This window comes from Elgaria multicarinata, chromosome 1 (assembly GCF_023053635.1).
Source record: "Elgaria multicarinata webbii isolate HBS135686 ecotype San Diego chromosome 1, rElgMul1.1.pri, whole genome shotgun sequence".
Taxonomy (NCBI): Eukaryota; Metazoa; Chordata; class Lepidosauria; order Squamata; family Anguidae; genus Elgaria; species Elgaria multicarinata.
The window spans coordinates 26,806,909-26,831,456 of NC_086171.1; the positions used below are offsets into that span (position 1 = coordinate 26,806,909).

A 24,548-nucleotide genomic window follows, 5' to 3' on the forward strand; every position below is an offset into this window, starting at 1 on the left:
AAGTTGGCACCATGATAGCTTTTAGGTAGCGCTTTAGCCATACCAAATTTGAAACAGATCTGGGGCCAGTAGCAAACCCTGTTAACATCAACAGCAGCTTGCAATGAGTGAAGATACAGTCAGAAAAGATATTTGAGGGAAGGGGAGAATGTAACACACAGAGTATAGCAAAAGCTTCAAAGTACAGCAAAACCTACAAAAGTAGGAGTGAGTGAAGTTAATTTCAGATACATTGAATCTCTCACTTGTTCTTTATTTCAGTGATTTTAACATTAAGATGCTATGTAGAACAGATTTGTCTTAAATGTGTGCTGTAAAATCAGACATGTGACCAAGGCTATGTTCAGGTGGGCACGCCCCCTTGGGGGCGACCATGTTGTCCTCCTTTTTGGTTTTGTTCATTTTCTTAGCTGCTATGTTACACTTAGTGCTGGCCTGTTTTTTTGTGGGGTTTGATTTGTTTGTTTTCTCCCCACACCCTTGTGTTGTGGTGCCCCCTTTTTCCCTAGGTGATATGAAACCAGGGTGGATTTGATTTAAATCAATTTATTTAAATAATGATTTGAATCACTACTCAGAAAGACTCAATTTAATCATGTGACTCCCCCCCACAAAAGGGCACTCTTCCTCGCTATATTTTACACAACTCAGAGTTGCCAAAGACTCATTCTTGCTGATACAGTCTTAATATTTACAACCAGATGAAGGTTTCATTTTTAGAATAGCAATTTTTCAGATTATTTTTACAGTTCTATCAAAAAAATATACTGATTCGGTTATACTATTAGAAACACCATAGATAGATAATTATGAAATTATTGCGAGGTGAACTATCTCCAGTTTAATAGGTTAATCATTCATATTTGGACAACTTTTCTGCTGTACTTTATTGGAAGGAGAAAAATAATCTTACAGAAACCTCTGTGTAACCCTTGGGTCGGTACCCAGGGCCGGGTTCTATGTCTAGGGGTTGTTTGTTTTTCCCTTAAGGTTAGCTCAGGCTCAAGCCCCCATCCAGGAAACCTGGGACACCAATTTAGAGATGTCTGAGTAGCAACCTCACCCACACACCTGAGGTATAAGTACTGGTATTTATTCAGTTTGACAACAAGCAACAAAAATAGAACATGGGAGACAACCTTTTGATTAACACATTTCCCTCCCAAGGTCTGGGTAGGCCGATGGAAGCCTGTGTCCTTTAGCCTTATTCACAAGCCCAGTAGACAGTGAATGAATAGGGATCCTCCAGGTATGCAATAAGGTGGATGGTAGGTGGCAGCAACCGGAACTGGGGTGCGCTGCAAAGAGAGCTGATTCAACAGCATCAGGAACTGGGGTGCGCTGCAAAGAGAACTGATTCAGTAGGCCCAAACCAGGAACCACCTCCAACACTAACAATGTCAAAGTTCAGCTCCTCCTTCTGCAGCCAGAGACTGTTGCATGCACAACACTGTATGCAAATGAGCTCCTTCGTGTTAGGGCATGTTTTCCCTGCTCCGAAATGGTGTGTACTCATTTCTCTACTGCTTTACATCTGGAAGAGCATGACATTGTGAATGGAATTCATTTAACAAAAAAATTAAACAGCCTCATGCTGCTACATAATTAAAAACGAATCCTTATTTCATGATGAATAACCTTTGGACTATAATGTATCTTAAATAGAAAACTATTTTTAGATAGATTTTTTCCTCAAAAAGCATTTTATTTAAAAAAATCCAATTTAAATCAAAAATTCCAATTTAAATTAAAAAAAATATCAATTTTTTATTTTTTAAAAAGTCATTGATTTTTATCCACCCTGTGTGAAACTCAGGGGACCATTTCCTACTTCCAAGATGAGGTTTCTCCCGCTGCCTCATGAGATCACTGCCAGTGCCTTGGAGTTCTTTGTGCCTTTCCTCCCAAAATTAAAACGTGTCTCTACCTTTCCCAGCTAGAGAAGGAAAGGTTGGCTGACCATCTTTCCAAGGGACATAACAAAAGTTTACCTGGGGCCCATTTTCCTCGCCTTGCAGTTTTATCTCTGGTTATTTCCATAGCTAGCACACTTATATTAAAGGAGCTGTCGAGAGGTGTGCTATTTTTGTCCAGGCAGCGATGTGTCAATGGCCAGAAAATGGACACTGCACACAAAACCATTACCCTGAGTTTCTATACAACCAGGAAAAGCGTATTCTTCCTTGCAGCTGTGACCTGTCAACCACTACTCTGTTGTTTACGGTAGTCACCATGAATTTTCTTTTTTGAGGGTGAATTGTTCTAGCAACCAGCTGTTCCATGTTTGGTGCTTATGTGTTCCTCACACAATCCCAGGTGTTCACGCTTGAAAAACAAATTAGGGATGGAAAAATAATTTTAAGTTGCCCTGAACCAACCTTGCCATCTGTTAGAAGACTGTTCTGGACATGGCCGTCCTTCCCACAAGGGCTCCTATTGCTCTGTATGCTGCCGTTTACAGCAGTCTGCTCTATTTGGGTGCTTTCAGCCTCTCTTCTCCCTCCACCCCAGAGATGGGAGAGATCCTTTTCAAAGCTACAGTTATCATGCCAGTAAAGTATATCATGATAGACAAGGTGTGGGCAATACGTGGCTCCCATAACTACCCAGAGCTGGTCCCCGTCATCCCCAAAAATTGGCAGAAGAAGAAGAAGAAATATTATTGGTGGTTTGCCAGCAGAATCTGGTGGGAAACTGCTATGGAGGCTTACTAAGGACACATTTAGCTTGTTTTCAAGCTAAATTTGATCTTGGTAAACCTCTGGGGGAGACCAAAGCTTTTGTTTTCTATTTGTTTGTTTATTTGTTTGTTTGTTTTAAAAAGCAGCCCACAGGGGGGAAATTGGTTCCTAGATTCCCCGAAGTTGTCCACCTTTTTATAGACTGATTAACCAGCAAAGCACATTAAAAAAACTGTGCACCAGGCTTACATATTATTAGACTTTCATCTGCCAATTCAGGCATTTCTTAGGGCACATTTACCTATTTATGTTTGTCACCAAATGGCTATGAGTAATGGCCACCGTGGGTCAAATTCTATAAAGCAAGTGTAAGGTGATGCACATTGGAGCAAAAAAACCCACCCCAACTTCAAGGATCACATAATGGGATCTGAGCTGGCAGTGACTGAACAAGAAAGAGATCTTGGGGTTGTGGTAGACAGCTCGGTGAAAATGTCAACCCAGTGTGTGGCTGCTGCAAAGAAGGCGAACCCTGTGTTAAGCATTATAAGAAAAGGAATTGAGAATAAAACGGCCAGTATCATACTGCCCTTATACAAATCTATGGTGCGACAACACTTACAATACTGTGTACAGTTCACCACACCTAAAAAAGTATATTATAGAGCTGAAAAAGTACAGAAAAGGGCAACTAAAATGATTAAGGGGCTGGAGCATCTTCCCTATGAGGGAAGGTTACAACAATTAGGATTGTTTAGTACTTCTTCACACAGTGCATAGTTAAATTATAGAACTCACTACCACAAGAAGTAGTGATGGCCACCAATTTGCATGGCTTTAAAAAGGGGTTAGATAAATTCCTGGAAGTGAAGGCTATCCATGACTACTACCCTGGTGGTTGTGTGCTATCTGCAGTATTCGAGGCAGTAAGCCTGTGTGCACCAGTTGCTGGGGAATATGGGTGTGGAGGGTGCTTTGCACCATGTCCTGCTTTGTTGGTCCCTGGCCGACAGCTGATTGGCCACTGTATGAACAGAGTGCTGGACTAGATGGACGCTTGGTCTGATCCAGCATGTCAATTCTTATGTTCTTAACCTAGCACTTTAGGTTGCTTCAAATGCAAGTCCCCCACCCCAGCAGAGATTGTTTACGTGTTCAGCTGTAAGTATTGACAGATGTACATGTATGTGTGATCTCCTTTTTAAAAAGCAAGTGTGTGTAGGAATGAAGGTGTAGCACCGTTGGATTTATTTGTTTGTGACATTTGAATCATCATCTCATGTTTGTATGTCTGAGTAGCTTTTCTTCACTACTATTTCCTCCAACCTGTCTCTCTTTTGTTTGTATAGTTCAGCTTTTATATGAAAAATTATGTGCATCAGGTATATCTGAAGCTAAGGTTGGCACCTAGGCATATTGTAATTTTCTCTGCAGAGTTTCAGAGGATTCAGGAACAGTAATGAAATAAGCAAGTGTGCGACAGGGCAAAGCACATAACTTATGCATGGGCCTTAAAGATGGTCATGCTGGGAGAGGCATTTGATGTGGTTGTCTTTTGAGTTATTCAAGTGTATCATTGCTCTTTTTTTGGACTTTGAAATGTACTTACCAGTGTTCCTACAATATGCATAAGTACAAGCTACAAAACTGAGTTAAATCTCAACCTTATATGCCAATCCAAGACTGTTGAAGGAAATGATCTCATTTTACTATTAGCTACCTTTTCCAAATGAATTGGATTAAAATTGAAATTCCATCTCAGCCAGGGACTTGGTGGACAAATAATTAGTTCCCAACCTGAGTTTACTATGTACAGTATGTAATAGTGGCAACCTTCCTTGCATTGAGACCAAAAGGATTAACAAAATAAAGATCATAAAGTGCATTTTGATATTTATTGCATTGTATAAATAATTGTTGGAGAGGTTATTGAAAACTCTACATATGCTCGGATTGTACATTTTTATTGAACGTTAGAAGAACTGTGCTGAATCAGACCAAAGGTCCATCTAATCCAGCATTTTGTGGCCAACCAGCTACTTGCAGAAAGCTTTCAAGTGGGACATGAGTGCAACAGCATCCTCCTGCCCATGTTCCCCAGCAACTGGTGTACATAGGCATACTGCCTCTGATACTGGAGGTGGATTCCATAGTTTATCTATGTGCTGTGTGAAGATCTCCTTCCTTTTATCTGTCCTGAATCTCCCATGCAACTGGTGTACATAGACATCCTACCTCTGATAGTGGAGGTAGAATAGAGCCATCAGGACTAGTAGCCATTGATAGCCTTATTCTCCATGGGTTGGCGTTTCATGTTAGAGTTGAATAAATAATTCTTTCCTTACTCATTAAGTCTTTTGCCTTCTTTTTCAGTGATGGGCCCAGTTCATGAGTACCGAGGGTACCAAAGTAAATGAAGCCAGTGCAATATGTTCAGCGTAGAGGATCTCCTAATTTCTCATGGATACAAATTGTCTAAAAATCCCACCAATGAGTACGAGAACAGAGGCGATGGATTCCAGCCTGAAGTTGCAGATCGAAGGTCTGGTCATGGAACTCTGAATGGCTTCCCGGCCAACTCTGGAGCCCATCCCAGCAGCAAGAAGACAGGAACCAAAAGCTACTTGAATGACAACGAAAGTAGTCATGTCATCCAAGGGAGGCACCTGGGCCCCAGTTACCACAGAGACTTCCCAAGTTTGGTCAATACTCATGCTTCGGAAGCAGGGTAAGTTTTTGTTTTACCCAATGGGTTTTCTTAATATTTTCAAAGCAAAACCTGAGTTCAGATCTCCAGCACCCTTAATTTATTTTATTTTTGAGAGCACCAAAGGGAGGCTGCTTGCACATCACCCCAAAAGGGGAAAACCATCACCAAAAAATAAGGAAAAAAAGAGGACACAAATTTGCATCACATTAGCATGTGCTAATTTATGTTTAGAGAAGCAAATTTAGAAAGAATTGCTATAATTTAAGAAGGAACGCAATGTATCTCACCATAGTGGGAAAGACCATGACCAGGTGACCTGTTTGTTTGTTCAGTCTGTTGGCCATGGGCTAACTATTGATGGTAAACTTCAAGGCTCTGCTTGTTCTTCCATCTTAGGGTTCTGCATGATTAAAGTGGACTTGGGTTCTTAGGGTTCTTTATGATGAAACCAACCTGGACACAAAAATGGGATTGCTGTCAAGGTCGGTTCCAATGACGCCTTTTTATTGGCAGGCTGTACCCAAGTCTGAAAGGGCACAAACTTCTTTTTTCTGGTGAGCAGGAGTCTGAATGCAACTCAAATGTGTTCTGCCCTGCCATTAGAAGAGAGTGCTCAAAGAATAGACTGAGGATACATCATGATGCTTGACTCTCTTAAACCTCATCAGCTCTGACTTGTAGATCCAGAAAAAAAAAGATTGTCTAGCTAAAATCCTATCTGACCCAACAATATTTCAAAAATCTGTATTTTAAGTGGATGGATTGATAATTGTGATTAACCAGTTCATGCATTTAGTACAACACAGAGTTAAGGGGAAAATATCGTTCTGAAAATATAATGGGTAAACAAGACCTTAAGGGAAGAAAAAGAGGGGGAAAGGACATAGGCAACATATTGAAATAGAAAAAAGCATCTACATAGTTTCGTTGGGAACAGGTTGTCTCGGCCCTTCATTGTACATGCATTCAGTAAGCCCCATTGAATTGGTTGTGGGTGTCCCTATACAAAGAGGGCCATTTTCCTCGGGTGCATTCACTGAAGCAAATATGGGACTATTCCTGGAAGGTCTCATTAAACCAGCTGCAGCCCAGTTGGAAGGGCCTGTCGTCACTTTGTAAACTGCGTTGCTAGAGTTTCATTTGCCTGCAGCCGACCGTCCGTGCACTTTTGAACTGGAACAAATTAGACAGGAAGGATTGTGTGTTTTGGAGGGAGACACTTTGTAACCGTGTTCCTGCAGCTGTCGTTCTGCTAAACGCAAAAAAAAAAAAAAAAAAAAAAAAAATTGTTTTAAAGGCTTACGCCGAAAATACAGGTTGTTCTCAGTCAAAACCGGAAACATAAAACAGTGATCCAATCCCCACCTCCCCCTACAACACACACGCAGACACTCACCCTTCACTGCTTCCGTGTGTAAAGGAATTTGGAAGCATTTCAATCCTGGGTGTGTAAATGGATCTAACTCCTGGTTTCAGTGCAACTTTTTCAATGCCCCTTTGTTGTTTTTTACATGTATAGCAGCTCATGCAAAATAGGCCTGATGGAGAAAAAGTGACAGCTCATTTTTCAAGTTTTCTGTCTCATCTTGCAATTCTTTATACGAGGTCCATTTCAATGTAATCACACAAAACTTTAAGATCCAGTGTGACCTGAAAGCACATGATGTCCAGCAATCTTGCTGGAAGTAAGGCGCATGATATGCAGTAAAGGCATATGAGGCGCATGATGGAGTTAAGGCACAACAAGTGCAGCAATCTTGCTGGAGTTAAGCAGGCTTGGATCTGGTCTGTTGCTGGATGGTAGACCACCCAGGAACCTCCATTTGATATTTTCAGCTCTGCCAAGGAAAACGTAACAAATACATGCTGTCCAAATAATTTCTCCCATTGTTTTACCAGTTTGTTTCAATGGGTACAGCTCTCCAGTCTTATACTGTCACTTAGCAAGTCATGCAGTCACCTTTCTCTACATCATTCTCCTTGCTTTATTAGAACATCTCCATGTTGCCATCCATCCAGCCATGAAAGCGACACAGATGTGATACTTTTACAATGCTGTTGGCAGTGAACTACACACTTCACGTGGGAAGACAAGATGGCTCTCTCATCCTAACCATGCTTAAACTTCCTTGCATACAGTGTATTTGTATTACCCAACCTAATCTTGTATATTGTTGACGTGAGTCCTTTCTCATTTCTGGTCCCTGGAAAGAAGTAATTTTCTGTCCTGAACATTTTGCCCAGCTTTGTCTTAATCTTTCTGATGGAAAAAAAAAAGATATCATTTCAGTTTTTGTTATGCTTGATGGGATGAATCCATGTACGTAAATGGAATTGATTTTAACAGTGCTCAGAATGTGGATTATTGGCGTGTGTGTTTCATTTCTTGAGTCTCACTATTTTTAAGAGGAGAAGGGTTCTTGGTTCCCCTCCCCTTCCAGAATATCTCTCTCATCCAAGAACAAACTCTACGCATTAGGATGGAGGGGGTGGGAAGTAAATTCTCCTGCCTGATCTACATTCTTGTCCTCCTTCTGTCAAGTTTGATCTTTCTTTTGGCTTATGCTCATAGCAATTACACACTTGAACCTTGTATCTGCAGGAACATGAACAGTGCCTCTTGATGTGCTGTGTGGAGAGCTGTCAGTTTTAGGAATTCGTATGGATTTCTCACAAAGAAACGTTTCACACATTACACACTTTCAACACAGAAAGCACTTCCATTTAGGAAATACCATGAAGTCCAGGAAATACCCTTTTCATATAGTCAGAGATGGCAGTCCCGCATGCGTGTGTGCTTCGTTGCATGTGCAAGGGCTAAGAAGCTGTGGACAATTGTATCTGCGGTGACACATGCCAGAGTAATCTTCTCAGGTGACTACAAATGTTTTCTTCCAATTTCTTACACAGTCCTCTGGCTGGCATAACATGGGAGGCTTCTGAATGCTGACTCTGAGGAGCTCTTGTTTCAGCCTTACAAAAAAAGGTTACAAAAGCAAGTCACCTGGAAGGTTTTATTAGCCTGCTTGCCCACATATTCCCATATTAATCATTTGTGGTACAAAAGGGGGTGGGGATCCCTCTCATCCACTTTCCAAATTATTCCTTTCCTGTTCACTTGGAGACGATTTTTGCTCACTACAGGCAACCAGCTGACTTGCTATTTATAAGTCTGGCTCTATTAATTTCCTGCATTGGCCCAGGTGCACCCAGGGTGTGAAGATTTGAGGCCTATAGAAGCAAAGTAAAAAAGCTCAGGCCTTAGGGGCCTGCTTGTTTGTTTGTTTGTTTTTCTGATTGGAGGGGAGTGTCCCTCACAACAGTAGTTTAATTTCTTCAGTTAAGATTCATTTCCCTGGTTTTATTTTTCCAGTTAAGTTTCATTTCTTCAAGGCTGAAACAGTACTTTCTTTTTTGAGGGAAGAGGGTATAAAAAGAGAGGAGAAAGCCTAATGGAGAGAGAGCAGGAAAAGATTAGACCAAGAGGAAAAGCCTAAATGCAACTAGGGTAAAAGAACTTGCATTTTGTATCACTCAGCTCTATTGACTAAATACCTTTATTTGTAATTTGGTTGTTTTAATATACTAGTAACTGTTGTGTTAAACCTGAAGTGTCTAGTCTGCCAATCACACCACATCTACAGCCTAAACCCCTTGTTACTGGGAAGGGGAAAGTAAAAGAAGGAAGGTGGGACTCTTAAGGTGGCAGGCGATCCTTAAAGAGTTACTCAAGGGGTCCAGGACACAGAAGGAACCCTGAGAAGGGTCATGTCAAAGATATCCTGCAAAGAGATTTGAGCTATATCTGTGAATTTGAATTACGTAGTCATCAATCTTCCGCGAAGGAGAATAAAGCATCACCCCACCTTTAAAACTATAGGGGATTTCACAAACTGCTTCTGTAGCTTGTCCTATTACTGAACTACTCCAGAAAACTGGAAACCACAAGGGATGGTGGTGGAATGTCCTTTACAGCTTATAGAATCCTGGAGGGGAGGAACCCTGAACAGAAGCACTCCTATTAGAGGATGAAGACATCCTGCGATCTTTTGTTGCAGGCCTACACTTGTAACTCGGCTTTGGCAGGATCTACACTACTGCTTTAAAACCGTTTATAATAGTAGTGACAACTCTTGGGGCCCAGAACACATTCCATATACAGTTTCCAAACTACTTTCAAAGTGTTATATCCTGTTTGGTGTAGATCTGGCTTTCTTTTAAGAAAAATATACATGTGTGTATCACAAAGGAATGTTATGCATATATTTTTCTATGATGTATACATTATAGTAAAGAATAAAAACCAATCAGTGTACTGTTAACAAAGTAACAACTATGGCCAGAACTCTTCTGTGGTTCCTTGTAGAAAGTTTTAACATATATAACATCTGCAGAAACCTTGGAGGGGGATTAAGCTGGGCGATTTATGATTTTGAGTGGCTCAGATTTTTTTTGCTGCATTTAATTTTGGAGAAGAAAAAAGCATGTTTGTTCGCATGGGCCTCTCCATTAATACTTCCTTTCTTTTGCAGGTTTTATGACCGGCCACAGTTAGGCTGGTCTTCGCGCCCCAAGACGGATAAAGATCTTGCCTATTGGAGAAGAAGAGGCCAGGATTTTAGTGTATTGTTGGGTTATACTGACAGAGGAGACTCCGAAATGAAAGGAATGGCAGTGCCCTGTGCCTCGTATGGTCATGATAAGGAAAGTCAGTGGGAGATGGGAGGAAGGGTGGAGAATGTGAGGAGAACTGGCATGCCGGAGAATTGGAAACCCCCCAGTGACTACAAGTGGCAAAATTTAAGGACAGAAGGTTGGAACCAACCAACCAAGTTTGGAGGACTTGTGTCTGATAGTGACAGAGAGCGGCTGCTTCAAGAGATGTATTCGACAAGACAAGGAGGTCCTGCCACTGCCTCCTGTGTTAAGGGGAAATCACAATCCTTGCCGAGAGTCCTTTTACGAGAGAGCATGAGAGCCGCTGGAGTGCCTCCCTTGGTCAACCATAAGCACTCGCTCAGTGGAATGAAGACAACCTCTTGCCCCCCAACTGGATTGGGCCTGGAAGCCTCCAAGCATCCTGATCCAGCCACCCACTTCCTTCCTTTGCCCAAGCCCAAGTATGGCAGACCTCTGAAGCCTCCCTCATATGAACTTCATCAGCAAACCAGGGGAAGCCTGGAAGCCAACTCACTTCAGGATGACCTGCGGAAAGATGAAGCCATCTCCTATTTGACCAAAGTTAATGAGCAGATCCAGGACTCTTGTGTTCAAGACCCAGGCCTGGAGCCCCCTCTGTACATACCCCCTCCATGTTATAAATCTCCTGCTCAGCAAAGTATGAATCGACATTTGCCCGGTGAAGTGCCTGACTATGATGTGTGCTTTAATAATGGTTTGCAGAGTCCACTGGAGAGAGCCATCCTTGGTTACCCACCCACTGCTGGTACTGGGGGTGAGCACTGGAAAGACGAACTGATTCTTCATGACAAGAGAAGCCATCCTTGGCATGTGGAGGGCTACCTGTCTTCTGTCCAATACATTCCTTTCGATGACCCTCGGATACGGCATATTAAAATAGCACCCCCAGATGGTCTTCAGGAGGAAGACAGACCTGCTGGGGTTGCCAATCGGATCCCTTCTTATGCCTTCCAAGACAATTCTCTGGAACTAGAGTACAACGGTGCCTTGTTAGATATGCCAGGCTCTCTAAACACTGCTGTGAAAGGCAACCAGGTCCCTGGCAGCTCTGCACAAGGCAGCAGATGGTTGGCAGAGTCCAATGTAGACCAGGACAGTTGTGCCTTGCCAGACCAAAGAGATGCAGGTTGTGACGCAGGTGATGACTTGAATTGTAAATTCCCCCAAGGCCGGCTGTGTGCACGAAACCCACATACAGAGCCTCCCTGTGAGACTGTGACAAAAGTGAAAGCCTTTGAACCTGGAACAGAGATCCTGAACAAGAGGAGTTCAAAGAAAAAAATGAACGAGATGATATTTTGCTTGGTCTCCGTCCCAGTGAAATCTGAACTGAACCTGCCAGATACTGATAGGAACAACAATGTAACGCAGGGAGCCAATGAGAAGAATGGTCTTGATAACAGTGGGGTTCTGCAGGAACAAAGTCTTCTAAGTACGTCTTCCACAGACTTGGAGCTCCAAGCCCTTACAGGAAGCATGACAAATAAGAATGAGTTACAAAAACAAGAGTGGTGGAGACCAGAGTTCAAACAAATGAATGACCTCAAAGTCCTGCAGCCTGCAAAGCACAAGGAGCTCCAGTACTCTGGCTCATGGCCAGGTGATCAGTACAAGGACCAGCAAACACAGACCAGTTTTACAGAAGAACCCAAAATCCTGCGGCATTCCCATGACTTAGAACTCAGGGGATCAAATACGGTGACAACTTCCCAGTTGTTAAGATACGGAATGTCCACTGCAGAGCCAACGCTGACTGTATTACCCGCTGATGGCAGAAAATGTAGGCCGGTTCCATCCACTGTGAAAAGTCAGGGGTGTCTTGAGAAACCCAGCAATAGTGTTTGTTCTAGGGCTGGAGAACTTGGCCCAAAGACATGCCCAAACCTGCCTTGTGCTTCCTGCACAGGTGTTCCTGGGCAGGAAAGGGAAACAGTTTCCATCCTCAAAGAGGAAGGAAGTTCACCTTGCAGCAGTAAAGAGCTGTTTGGGCAATTCCTCTTGAAACCCGTAAGCCGCCGTCCTTGGGATATAATCAGTGAGCTGGAAAGTTTTAACAAGGAGCTTCAGGAACAGGAAGAAAGTAGTGAAGATGGTGTGGAGAATGAGGACAAGAAGGAGAGAGAAGAGGAAGGGCAGGAAGGAAAGAAAGAGAGGGGAACTTGTATGACTGATGGGCCCAGCCAGGACCATAGTCCCGATATGCAATCCAAAACTGTTATCCCACTTGCTCCTGTATCTAAACAGGGAAATAATAAAAGCAAGTCTGAAAGTTTAGGTGCGTCTGAAAGTTCAAGTGGAAGAGACATACTTAGTGACCTTCACATACATGCTAGGTTGCAACAAAAAGGACAAAAAGAGAGGGGTGAATCAGTTAGGACAACAAATGGATATCTTACTGTAGAATCAAGAAAAGAGGAGGTTGGGAAAAGGATAATAAAGCAGGCTACTAGTCCGCAGCCAGCCAAAAAGGTTCTGTCAGGTAGCTACAGCTACGACAGTCACTACAATCCATTCAACAGCATCAACTTCAGGGAAGAGTGTCAAGTTAAAAACCACAAAGTAAGTGTCATTGACTTTGATACACCAAAGAAGAATGTGGCAGCCAGGAATAACCTAGCTGTGGAAAGAGGGTCTTTAGCGCGCTTATCTTTAACAAATAGGAATCAAGGTCTCTCTGAGCCAGATTTGAGATCTGTGGGGCTCGATGAAGGGCCTGGCACACTTGATTGTTATGGGCAGCCTGTTGTCGCTGAGATTCCTCCACATGAATCACTTCAGGCAAGAGCAGCCAGGATCCTGGGCATAGATGTAGCTGTGGAGTCCCTCTTACCTGGTAACAGAATACTTTGGGACAAACATTCTCACTCCAACAGCATGCCTCAGAGCCCCGAATTATCAACGGAAAAGGTAGTGGGGGACATGATGGAAGCAAAAGCGGCTTCTTATGAAGGAAGACGAAAGTGTGGCTGGACAGAAAGCTCCTTCTTTGTTGGAGATAGAAACATCTCATTGGGGTCTTTTGAAGACCAGAGCTCTATTCCAGAGACGTTGATAGCTGAACAACATTTTGAGCACTATAAAGATCTCAGTGGACCCCAAGAAGACCAAGCTCTCCCTCTTGAATCTGCTGCGCTTCCATTTGTAGAAAGAAATTTGGTTCCACCCAGCCTCGAAAAGCGAGCTAGGAGTACTTCGAAGGTGATCGAGACCTTGCAAGGCAAACTTGCAGCTCCCCCTAGCCGAGCTGCCATGGATCGTCTGGTGAGGATGAAAGAAGTGGACTCAGTCTCTCGCATGAGACGTCTCAGCATAAAAAATGCAGATTCGGGTGAGGATGGAGATGAGGACAAACAGCCCAAGGGGTCAGAAGAAAGAGGAAGCGATGCCTCCTTTGGCCGTAATGAGCTGCCCCGCAAACTGTCCCATGGGAGTTCTGTTTCCAAGCGCATCATCTCGCTAGCTGAAAACGGACTCTTGGACAACAGGAGCGAGAAGAAAACTGAGAAAGATTTCTTTTGTTTTGGTAAGCGTGTTTGCATGTAAGGGTTTGCGGGTTCTGCACTTCAGCGGGAGAGTAGACACTTCCTCTGAAGGGGAAGGGTATTTTCCTGTTTCCATCTTGGGTATAAACACTGCAACTGCTATTTAATTCCTAGCAAGGAAACAAACAAAAACAGTCAGTCAGTGGTCGAGGTACCTATTCTAACACGCGACACAGATTTGCAGACACAAGTAAAATAGCATCCCTTTTCCAGTTGTCTCAGTCTTCCCTGTTCTTTGAAAAAAATTAAAGTTAAATGCCAATATCAATACCGGGGATGGAAGGGTTAATTCTCCCATCGCCACGTGTTGTGCTCCTGCAGACAATCACACCCTTTCCCCTCTTCTCCACACTTGGCATTGTACTTTTGAAAACTTAGACATGGTTTCTAACCAAATATTAAAAGTAACATCTGAATTGGCTCTCAATGTTCATCCACCACACTTTCAGGGAGAGAGAGAGAGAGACTGACCTGATTCACACTTAGCGATAACCCATTGGTTTAAAAACCAAGGGGTTGTTGTGCATAAGTGGGAGCACACGTCACATTAGTCTACGAAGGAGCCGATCGTGAGTTGTGCACTAAAGTGGAAGAGGCAGACACACATCCCTGACAGCCAGTTGGGTTTACGTGCAAACAGCCCCAGAGAAAGATGGTTGGGTTCCTTTCAAGACAGTAAAAAGGAGAGAAACAGGTTCTCAGGATGCTTAAAGTACTTTTATTTCAAAGCCCAACACATTTTGGCCTGTGTTCTTTTAAAGCTCTTCTTCAGGGGGTTGATAAGAGAAGTCTGCAGAAACTCTCTTATCAACCTCCTGAAGAAGGCCTTTGAAAGAACACAGGCCGAAACGTGTTGGGCTTTGAAATAAAAGTACTTTAAGCATCCTGAGAACCTGTTCCTTTCCTTTTTTTTCTGTCTTGACCTGGATGCTCTCCTCCTTCTCGGTTTTGGGGTTCCTATCAAGCCACCCAGGAGTTCACTCAGAGTAAAAGTAGTTGTCCTACCAGTGACTGGATCACCATAAGACTGCTTCCTCCTATTATTGCTAAGTCCTTAGCAGATGTTCCATGGATGAATCCATGGTGCTTTGAGGGAGGAAGTGTTTAATTAATATGGACCTATTTATTTACATTATTTATATACCGTTCTATATCTAAAATAGATTCCAGAGCGGGGCACATAGGTATAAACAGTAAAAAGAAAGAAGATTTAAAAAGCAAATTAGAATTGTTCAGTTTAAAACAAGGGACCAGTAAAAACAGTGGCTAGTCAATTGAGGAACAGTTCTCAAAACAGAGTTGTTTTCAGGAGGCACCGGAAGCAGCCTAGTGTTGGCACGTGCCTGACCTCCAAGGGCAGGGACTTTGAAAGAGAAGGGGCCGCCACACTAAAGGCTCTTCTCTTGGTGGATTCCAGTCGGACCATAGGTCCATGTGGAATCACTATGAGCGTGCCCTCTAATGACCTCAGTGACCGGGCAGGTTGGTAAGAGAGAAGGTGCTTTTTCAGCTATCCTGGTCCCAAGTTGTTTATACATGAATGGAGTGTGTGTGTGTGTGTAAACAGTGTGGGGGTCTACTTCTTATAAGGTTCAACTGTACGCAGAAATGCAATGGATATATTAACTGTTTAGTGTGTGCCTAAATCCCTACTCCCTTATATGGAGGCTTTTTCTGTGTGGGAAATCCATCACATTTATTTATTTTATTTATTGCATTTCTATTCTGCCCAATAGCTGAAGCTCTCTGGGCGGTTTACAAAATTAAGATAATTCAAAGTATAAAACAACAGCATAAAACCATAATATAAAATACAATATAAAAGCACAACCAAGATTAAAAACAGCAGCAATGCAAAAATACAAATTTAAAATACAAAGTTAAAACAGCAAAGTTAAAATTAATTTATAGACTGTTAAAATGCTGGGAGAATAAAAAGGTCTTCACCTGGCGTCTAAAAGAATATAACGTAGGTGCCAAGCGAACCTCCTTAGGGAGCTCATTCCACAGCTGGGGTGCAACAGCAGAGAAGGCCCTCCTCCTGGTAGCCACCTGCCTCACTTCCTTTGGCACATATCAAGCATCCCTTATTGGAATGGAATGGAGCCTCTTTAATTCCAAATCAGCCTGGTGCCCCTCCAGATATGTTGGACTACAGCTCATATCATCTCCATCCAGCATGATCAAATGGCTATGTTGGCTGGAAAAGATAGGACATGTGGTCCAACACACTGAGAGAGGCACCTGGTTAGGGGAGGACTGTTCTAGAAGGTTCTCCTGTATTTCAAACTGGACCGTCATTTTGGCTGTGAACAGTGGTGAGAGACTTGAGTAGCAGACATGTGGAAGGAATCACAGCAAGCTATAAAGGCCTGCCAAAAAGCTGTGCATTCTAACTGCATGTATTGTGGGTGATTTTTTAAATACCTTATAATAGCCAGTTATATAGGTATTGCTGGGGAATCATTACATGTAATTTGAAATATGGGGTGGGTCTCTTCCCTCCCCTCCCGGCAGTAGTGCTTCAAAGACATTTACCATTTTGCAGAGTAACTACTAAGGTAACTATAAAAAGTAGCTATAATTTTAAAATGAGAGAGTTGGCCTTCCAGGAAACCCACATTGGGGAGGCCATGCTTATTTACTCAGCTGGTGGTCAGAACGCCTTTCTGTTTTGCCGCCCTTATCAGCAGGCAACCTGCAAAGCTGGAAGTGACTGGTCTTTACTAATCTCCCTCACTGGTCGAAATGAAGCACATCACAATTTATTTTGATCCCCCCCCAAAAAAAACCTTTAATATCTCCTCCGGTAATTTTAAATTGGGTATTTAACAAGCTCACCAGTCCTCTGATGAAGCGCCAGGAAAGAGTTTTAATAAATTGGTTCTGAATGCAGAAGAGAGAAGTATGCAGTAAAGCAGGGCTGGGGAACCTGGGCCCCTCCAGATGTTTTTGGACTGCATTTCCCATCTTTCCTGCTGGTTCCTATGCTGCCTGGGCTGATGGAACCTGGAGTCAAGCAGCATCTGGAGGGCCCTAGTTCCCCCACTAAAGCCAGGTTCTAGAAGGGCCTATAGATCAAACTGGGACATTTGATCCATTGTGCTGTGTTACATTATAAGCCCACCGGATCTCTCTGTGGAAGTTTTACTGCTGGATACACACCTGGGTCTCAAGAAATGGTTCCACGATCTCAAGCCCAGTGTTGGGCCGCATGCAGGTCATGGGCCACGTGTGCCCCTCCCCCAAAGTCTTTTGTGGCCCGGTGGTGCAACAGCCAAAAACTTGCAATCTGCCACTAAAATTTGATGATGTGGCAGCAGCAAAAAAGGGGGAAACCTCCAGGGAGTGTGATTTTCCTTTAAAACAATGAACACACAACACACATGTCTTGTTTTAAAGGAAAACTGTGGCCCTTTTTGCTGCTGCCGCTCCACTAAATTGCCGTGGCACAATTAGGAACGTGTCAGCAATTGCAGCAGTGGCAGGGAGGGAGGTGGCTTCCAGTGGGGTTTGAGGGGTCGGGGACCCATCAAATTTGCCCACCCTGCGCTAGCTTATATAAAGGGCCAGAAACCACAGGAGTTTTTTTGAACAGAAATTTGAAGGCCTCTCCAGGCCAGTGACCTTGCTGCTAACATGCCAACACAATCCTAGAGATGGGAAAGACCTTTTCCCTGCTGATCCAAGACAATGAGCCACAAAATAGCGAATGGACAGGTGGCATCTCTCCCCACCTTTCAAACAAGTATCCATTCCTATAGCCAGAGAGCAAGAGTCTAATGGAAAAGTGTCCTCAGTGTTAGTAGCTTCAGATGATCAAGCCAAGTTAACCAACCCACATGTTATAGGGAAGTCAGTAACCCCCTCCCCAATTCTACCCTCCACACACAAACCTCCCCACCACCGCCACCACCACCCAGGTACACAGGAAGCTTCCTTATACGGAGTCAGACCATTGGTCCATCTAGGCCAATATTATTGACACTGACTGGCAGGTGCTCTCCAGGGTTTGGGGCAAGACTCCTTCCTCACCCTACCTGGAGAAGCCAGGGATTGAACTTGAGACCTTCTGCATGCAAAGCAGATGCTCTATGTCTGAGCTTTGCCTCGAGTGGACTTGTCTATATGCTCAAAATACCCCATTGTAGCTGCGCAGTTGTGCCCCATCATTTATATGACGCAGCCACCAAGTTGCAGACACATTGGGCTTTTCCCTGTGAAACTGCGGTGTTTCTAAGTGTCGATTTATTACAACTTTTTCCTTGCTCCGAAGTCACCACTATTGTTTCTTTGTCTGTCAGTGATGACTTCAGTTTGGGTTTAGAATGTGGGCGTACCAGGACAAATTCCCACGCAGGGTAGGCGCAGGAATGCAGGGCAGTGGGCAGACTTGACAAGCCTAGAGGAACTCCAGGGAAAGTAAGAGCAGTAATGAAGAAAGGAAGGAAAGAAAGGAAGGAATTAAGTGAACTGCAGCACATCTACACTGCTACAGGCTTTCAAAGTTGTGTGGAGTTGCCAAAACGAACAAACTAAAAGGTGTTTGCGGTTTCCCATTCCCTCCCCATTCCCACCATCTGACAACGGCGCTGCAGTTTCTTCTGGCCAGATAGCCTGCGGTCCCTCCTGCCATGAAAATTTATCAATGGGGAATCAGCAAGCAAAGCGGCGGTGTATAGACGCCCCCCACCCAGGCCTTCCTTCTGTCTCAGAGGCAGGTGTGCCTATCTGTTAGGACCTGAGAAAGATTCCTTCCCAGTCCCAAATATATGCAAATATATATGTATTAGGGGAAATATGCCCAAAAAATGTGTGTGAATTTTCATGGGAACTTTAAAATCTCAACAATGGGGCAAACCAAACTTAAGATTGGGAAAATGAGAAACTGAGTGAAACCTAAATCGACAGATTTTTTTCCATCCCTGTTGCTGCCACTCTAGGGCCCAGCTCACCAGACGTGGCTTGGCTGAAATCCTAGCAGATCGCCTTGTTCTCTTCATGCGTCGGAATTGCTGCCTATATTTTAGGAAGTTCGTCACATGTTCCTGTTTGTCCTGTGATAAGGGCAGCTGTTGTCTTAGCCCAAATCTTCCCTAATCTGGTATCCTCCAGATGTGTTGCAGCTCTCAGCATGGCTGACTGGGGGATGCTGGGAGCTATAATACAATACTGGAGGTTTCCAGGTTGGGGAAGGCTGTGTTAGCCTAATTTGTGGGAAACGGTTTGAAAAGATCAGCCATCTCAGAGTTTTCCGACTTAGCTAGCCGAAGATACCTCCACCGTGCAGTTAGAGAGCTCTCCTTTTCAATGCCCGTGCTCCAGTATAGCTGGACTCTCCCACTACAGTCAATCTGCAGGGCACCCGTGACTGCTTTGCTGTCAATTAGAGTGCCACCGTGGCTCTCGCTGTGTTTATTTGACGATTGACTTTTTGCATTAAGAATTAGACGCGCTGAAAATATAGCATTGTGGGAGGTAGACAGCCAGCCCCCTGTTTCTAAAACATTATGAATTCATGAAGTTCCTTTCTTTGTAGTGGTTGCATCTGAGAACAAAACAATTTTGTGGTAAGTGAGGAAGGGAGAGAAAATGTAACTGAGCTGCTTATGAAAGCCACAGCTTTGCCCTCTCTCAAATCTCGCTATCCAAACAATGGACTGGATCTGGAAATCTTTACTTAGGTAAATTTCCCCCTTATAAGACTCTCTTAATTGGTAGGGAAATATAAGTCATTAACCTCAAACAGAGTACATTGTATGGTTTCATTTATCGGTTTACATGGTTTTGTTGGCAGCTGTGTGGATGAGAAGTAGTGACTTCTGATTTGGATAACAATCTTTCTCTATACAGATATAGATATAGATATGTGTGTGTGTGTGTGTGTGTGTGTGTGTGTGTGTGTGTGTGTATATATATATATATATATATATATACCTTAAAACACACCCTAGTATTAAATAGGCAGGAACATAGGTTAAAACTAAATCCCCACACCTGACTTTACTCGAAAAAGAATGCTGTGCAACTCTAAAGCTTGCTACAGTTGTCGAATAACTGATAAGGTTTCAACCAAAGCTGACCCATCTAACCTATTTGGACCCTCAAAAACCATATGGCAATCGCCTTCAACACTCCACATTATCTTTAATGTGCTGGTAACGTTGCCATGTCTAAATATCCTCAAAGCTTCATACACACAAGAAGCAGTTGCTTGTAACACAGCGGTAATGCCCTGGAGGTGTATTCTATGTGCGCTGTAGCAAGATTTGGGCCCAGTTCTCACATCCCAGCTGCTCGGTGCCTAAATCAACTCTGGGTACTTGTGAACGAGCAGCAACAAGTGAGCATGCTGGCTCCTGGCCAGCCCACTCCCACTGAGCTAAACAACCCAAGGACACTTCACCCCTGGATTTTGGTCTGTGATGTCCAACCCCCAAACTGTAGGTTGTTAGGGGAGGAAGAGCAACCCAGACTTGTAACCCGTGGTTTGTTCTTGGATTGCAAGTCTGGGTTGTTCCTCTCCCAACAATCTCCCAATTCCAGGTTCAGATGTCCTGATCAACAACTCTGGGATGGAGCATGCCTGAGTTGTTTAGCTCAGTGGGAGTCAGCACGCTTGCTCCCAGCTTCATTCTCAACAACGCGTGGTTTAAGAAACAGCACGTTTTGCAGTGTGCAAACCAGATATTAGCTTTGTCCTTGTGGCACTTTAAGTGAGGGGGTTCACTAATAGCCTTTGCTTTGCCTTTCTATGATCCAGCCAATGAAGTATGCCTTGAGCATACTAGCGCACCATAAATAATTCCGAGCACTGGTGTGGTCCATTGGGTCTGGGTCTAAGTCGGACTGGGACATTGGACAAGTTATTAGTTTCTGTGATCTATCTGTCAAATGGGATTACCATGCAAGGCTGTTGCGAGAATGAGCACTGTAAAGACTGTCAAGCCCTCTGTTTAAACGAGTTACCAGTGGCCTGGTTTACTCATAACTCTAGCCCATGGTTTATTTAACCCATAGTTGGGTGCCCTACGGAGGGTTTGTCTGTCAGACAACTGAACAGACAATTGATCACTTTGTGTTCTCAATCTCTGGGTTGCTTCTTTCCTTCTTCTTTTGCCAACTCCTTCCCTGTATCCAAAATGTTTTTGTGGCACTATAGCACTGGCATGTGTCTCAGTGAAAGGCTTTGGCTCAGTGGTAGAGCACATGCTTTGCATGTAAAAGGTCCTGGGTTCAATCACCAACATCTCCAGGTAGGGGTAGAAAAAAAAATCCTGCCTGAATCTTTGGGGAGCTATTGCTGCCAGTCAGTGTTGACAATACTGGGCTTGATAGACCTCACATGGTAGAAGGCATTTTCCAATGTTCCTATATGTCCCATGTAGAGCAGCTGGGTCCTTTTTTCTTTCTTTTTTTACTACTCTTGTCCACCACCTCTGTAGCCTGGCAAAATAACCCATGTGTGGTTCTGAGTTCACACGTAATGACAACCCAGAGTTCACAACCAATACAGAATCCAGGCAATCCAGGCAGGATCTACATTACGACTTCATAACAGTTTACAATGGTTTTGACAACTGTTCAGGCCCAGGACACATTACATATACTGTTTTCAAACTGCTTCCAAATTGTTATATTCTGCTTGTTGTAGATCTGGCCCCAGAATCCAACAGCCCATATCATGGGTTGCTATTACATATGAACCAGTCTAATGTGTAGCTCCCACTGAAATCTATGTGGGAGAACTGTTATAAATTACTAGTACTCATAATAATGGCTGCCTTTCCTATTTTACAGATGCATATGATCCCACCAGAGTTGAAAGGGTGTGATGCCAAAAGACGTGGGTCTCGAGCGATTTCGACCCTCCGTGGAGCATTTTGCTGGGTTCCAACACATGGAAATAGCTTTAGGCCTCGTGTTTGGAGTGTACTGACAAAGCCTTTGTCTTTGCCAATGGGGGAAATCAGTGTTTCGTCTTCCCCTGCTTGATGGAGCTTGCATAAAAGAGAGCGAAAGCAAAAAAATAAATTAAAAAATCTCTCACTTTGGAACCATCTGTTTTTTGTAGCATTAAGACTTTAATGCCTCTACTTGGCACGGATTGGTCATTTTTAAACCGCGCTGAGCAGCATTCAGCCAGGATGGTAAACAGGATGAAGATGGGAGGGGCACCAGGGAGAGGCTGGCGGGTTCCTCTGTGCAAAATGTAAACAGGGGAGATTAGCAAAATGATTTTTTGAAAGAATGTGAATTTCTAAGCTAAACATCCGAACCTCTGAACCTTAAGCTTTGTTTAATTTACGCCGTAAAGCAGGCAGCGAGAGAGACGCTGCCACCACCGCCTTTTAAGCTCGGGGAAAACGCAAGCCAACGGGAATGAAGTCTGATTGACTGACTGCGAAATCAGCTTGGACTTCGACCGGTTGAAGGGGCTTTGATTTAAGTTTCTTACTTGCCACGTGCAAAGGAAATAAAAGCAAAGGCAAGCAAAACAAAGAAGGAGGAAGGCCAAGGCGTTGTCTGACATGTAATTACACAGCCTGTACAGACACGGCTACTAACTCACCAATACCAACACAACCCTGTCTGCAGTTTTGCACTCAACTGTTGTCTAGCGAGCTGTACTTTTTTCCCCGTTTCCTTTTTGTAGCTTGGACTAGAAATTCTTTATTAGACAGAATTGCTAGTTTAATACAAGCAGACCCTTTAAAGGAAGCAACTTTTTAACAGAACGCAATCTATTTTTCTACGGTAAAGCAACTTGCTAACTGTCATTGAGTTGTTAAGAAGCGTCTTTTTATTTTTTATTTTTAAGGAAGACCAGCTTTTCAGAGAAGCTAGCCAAGAAGGGTTTATCCTGTGCACATTCCACATCCTCCTCCTCTCCACCACTGCCCCCTTGTCTATTGTAGCAAGAGGTGTGTGTGTATGTATATATATTCTCCTATAAAACCAATTTGTATCTATTTAATCAGACACATGTCTTCATTTTCTCACTGCTTAAGTCGCTGCTTTTAGAGGAGAACACAGCCAAAAATAGTCTGGAATGCTCTTCCACTTCTAACATTCCACAGGTATAATAACCAAAAAGTAGGAGTGGTTTAAATCTAGCCCAGCTTTCCCCAACTCGGTGCCCTTCAAACCTGTTGGACTTCAATTCCCTTATTTCCAGCCAACATAGCCACTGATCCTAAGACATCTGCAGTGGCACAAATATTAGAGACTGGAAGAAGTCAGTGGCATATGAGTCTGAGCCTCTTCCATCGTTCTTGGGAGCATCCGGTACCATCCATACCTACTAATAAAGGCTGGTGTCTTTTCAAGGCACCTTTGGCACACATAATAAGCCTCACGAGGAGCTACAACATGAAGGGGAACACCAAAGTTCAATCCCTAGAGCAATGGACATGGTGGAAGCGGTTTCACTTCTTTGTACCAGACCTTCCTGGCACATGGTAACAGCCAGTTTGGCAGAGCAAGCCACAGGGCTGGGTGGTTGTTCTCTGTGTTCGGGTTTTTATATTTACACTAACTTTTTTTTTAGAATTATAATCCTGTTTCAGATCCACCCCTGTGACCATGACAAAGAGCTATTTTTGTCACTTCCTTTTAAAGCATTCCTTTAAAAATAATAATAATAATAATAATAATATTCCAAATGTGTTTAAAGAGAACCTTGCATTCTTCTAGGATTAATACCAATGTAACCTGCACAACACGTATTTATATATTCAGAACAAAACATGGGTGTCCTGTGTTTTTGTTTGCTAACATACTTCTGAACATTTATTTCTGTCTGCTTGCATTGGCCTTTTCATATGTTGTTCTTTTTTCTTCTTCTCTTAAAGCCATGTTACCTGTTAAGCATTTCAAATTCCCAAGGTCTTATTTTGGGGGAAGGTCCTATTATTCGGCCAAATATAAAAATAACCCACTTTCTGTGCTCTGACAACCACAATTGCTTATCTGTAACCTGTGATTCTGTTACATAGAATCATTATTAAATATTTAAAGTTTGTTATACATTAAACAAAGTAGTTGTACGGCTTCCTTTATTGGAACTTGTGGGTTTTCTTTCTTCTGGAAAGTCTATCTCTTCCTCATTTCGTGCCTTCAAAAACACTGCTATCATAGTGGATAAAGCCTAAGAGGACATAATGCTCAGCAGCAGCAAGTAATGGTTCCTGAATAAAAGTAGCTTTAGATGAACAATTCTATTTATCGTTGTATTATGTATAAGTGGTTCTTCTCTAAAGATACATTGGAAGTGGCCAGTAGGGCACTTAGGCAATTTTAGACTCTAGAATAAAGCCACTATCCTATGCATGTTTAGACAGAAAAAAGGCCTACAATTCCCAGCATGCTCCCAGCCAGCTATGCTTTGTTTGGGAGCCTTCCTGCTCATTGCTGAGCCGGGCCCTGGAATTCCCCCCCCCCCCCCCCCCCGCAATCCTGCCCTGAGTATACTACTGAAAGTACCCTATGAAATAAGTAATAAAACCACAATAGTTAGAAACAATAAAAACAACATTTGTACATAATTCTGGCTCTAGTGCAAAAGTGGGAGGACCTGGGCCCCTCTAGATTTTGCTGGACTGCAGTTCCCATTAGCCAGTGTGGCCAACTGTCAGGAGTGATGGGAGTTATAGTCTATCAGCATCCCCTGTTCTATTTGCAGGGTGTGTCAATCATGTAACTACATAGTTTAGTCACTAGGTGGCACTGGAGTTAGTTGGATCTGGAGGAAGTCAGGGATTTCCTGTGTCTTCTTGCATTGTCAAGGGACAATAAAGTTGCTTCCTGACTGGTGTGTCCTCTAAGCCTTTCATGACACAGGGCATTTTGTATATGTAAAACAACAACTAGTATCAAATTACTGTATTTCAATGCCACGCTCTCCTCCAGAGG

At 43.2% G+C, this 24,548-nt stretch overlaps 1 protein-coding gene across 1 annotated transcript in view; it reads left to right on the forward strand.

The window, feature by feature from the left end:
- JCAD (junctional cadherin 5 associated) overlaps positions 1-23,665 on the forward strand; it is a 49,968-nt gene extending 26,303 nt beyond the window's left edge. The window contains exons 2-4 of the mRNA XM_063125238.1: positions 5,055-5,409; positions 9,924-13,615; positions 21,435-23,665. Of these exons, the coding sequence (XP_062981308.1) occupies positions 5,111-5,409; positions 9,924-13,615; positions 21,435-21,469 (4,026 nt within the window). The 5' untranslated portion in view covers positions 5,055-5,110 and the 3' untranslated portion in view covers positions 21,470-23,665. The remainder of the gene's footprint in view (positions 1-5,054; positions 5,410-9,923; positions 13,616-21,434) is intronic.
- The last annotated feature ends 883 nt before the right edge of the window (positions 23,666-24,548 follow it).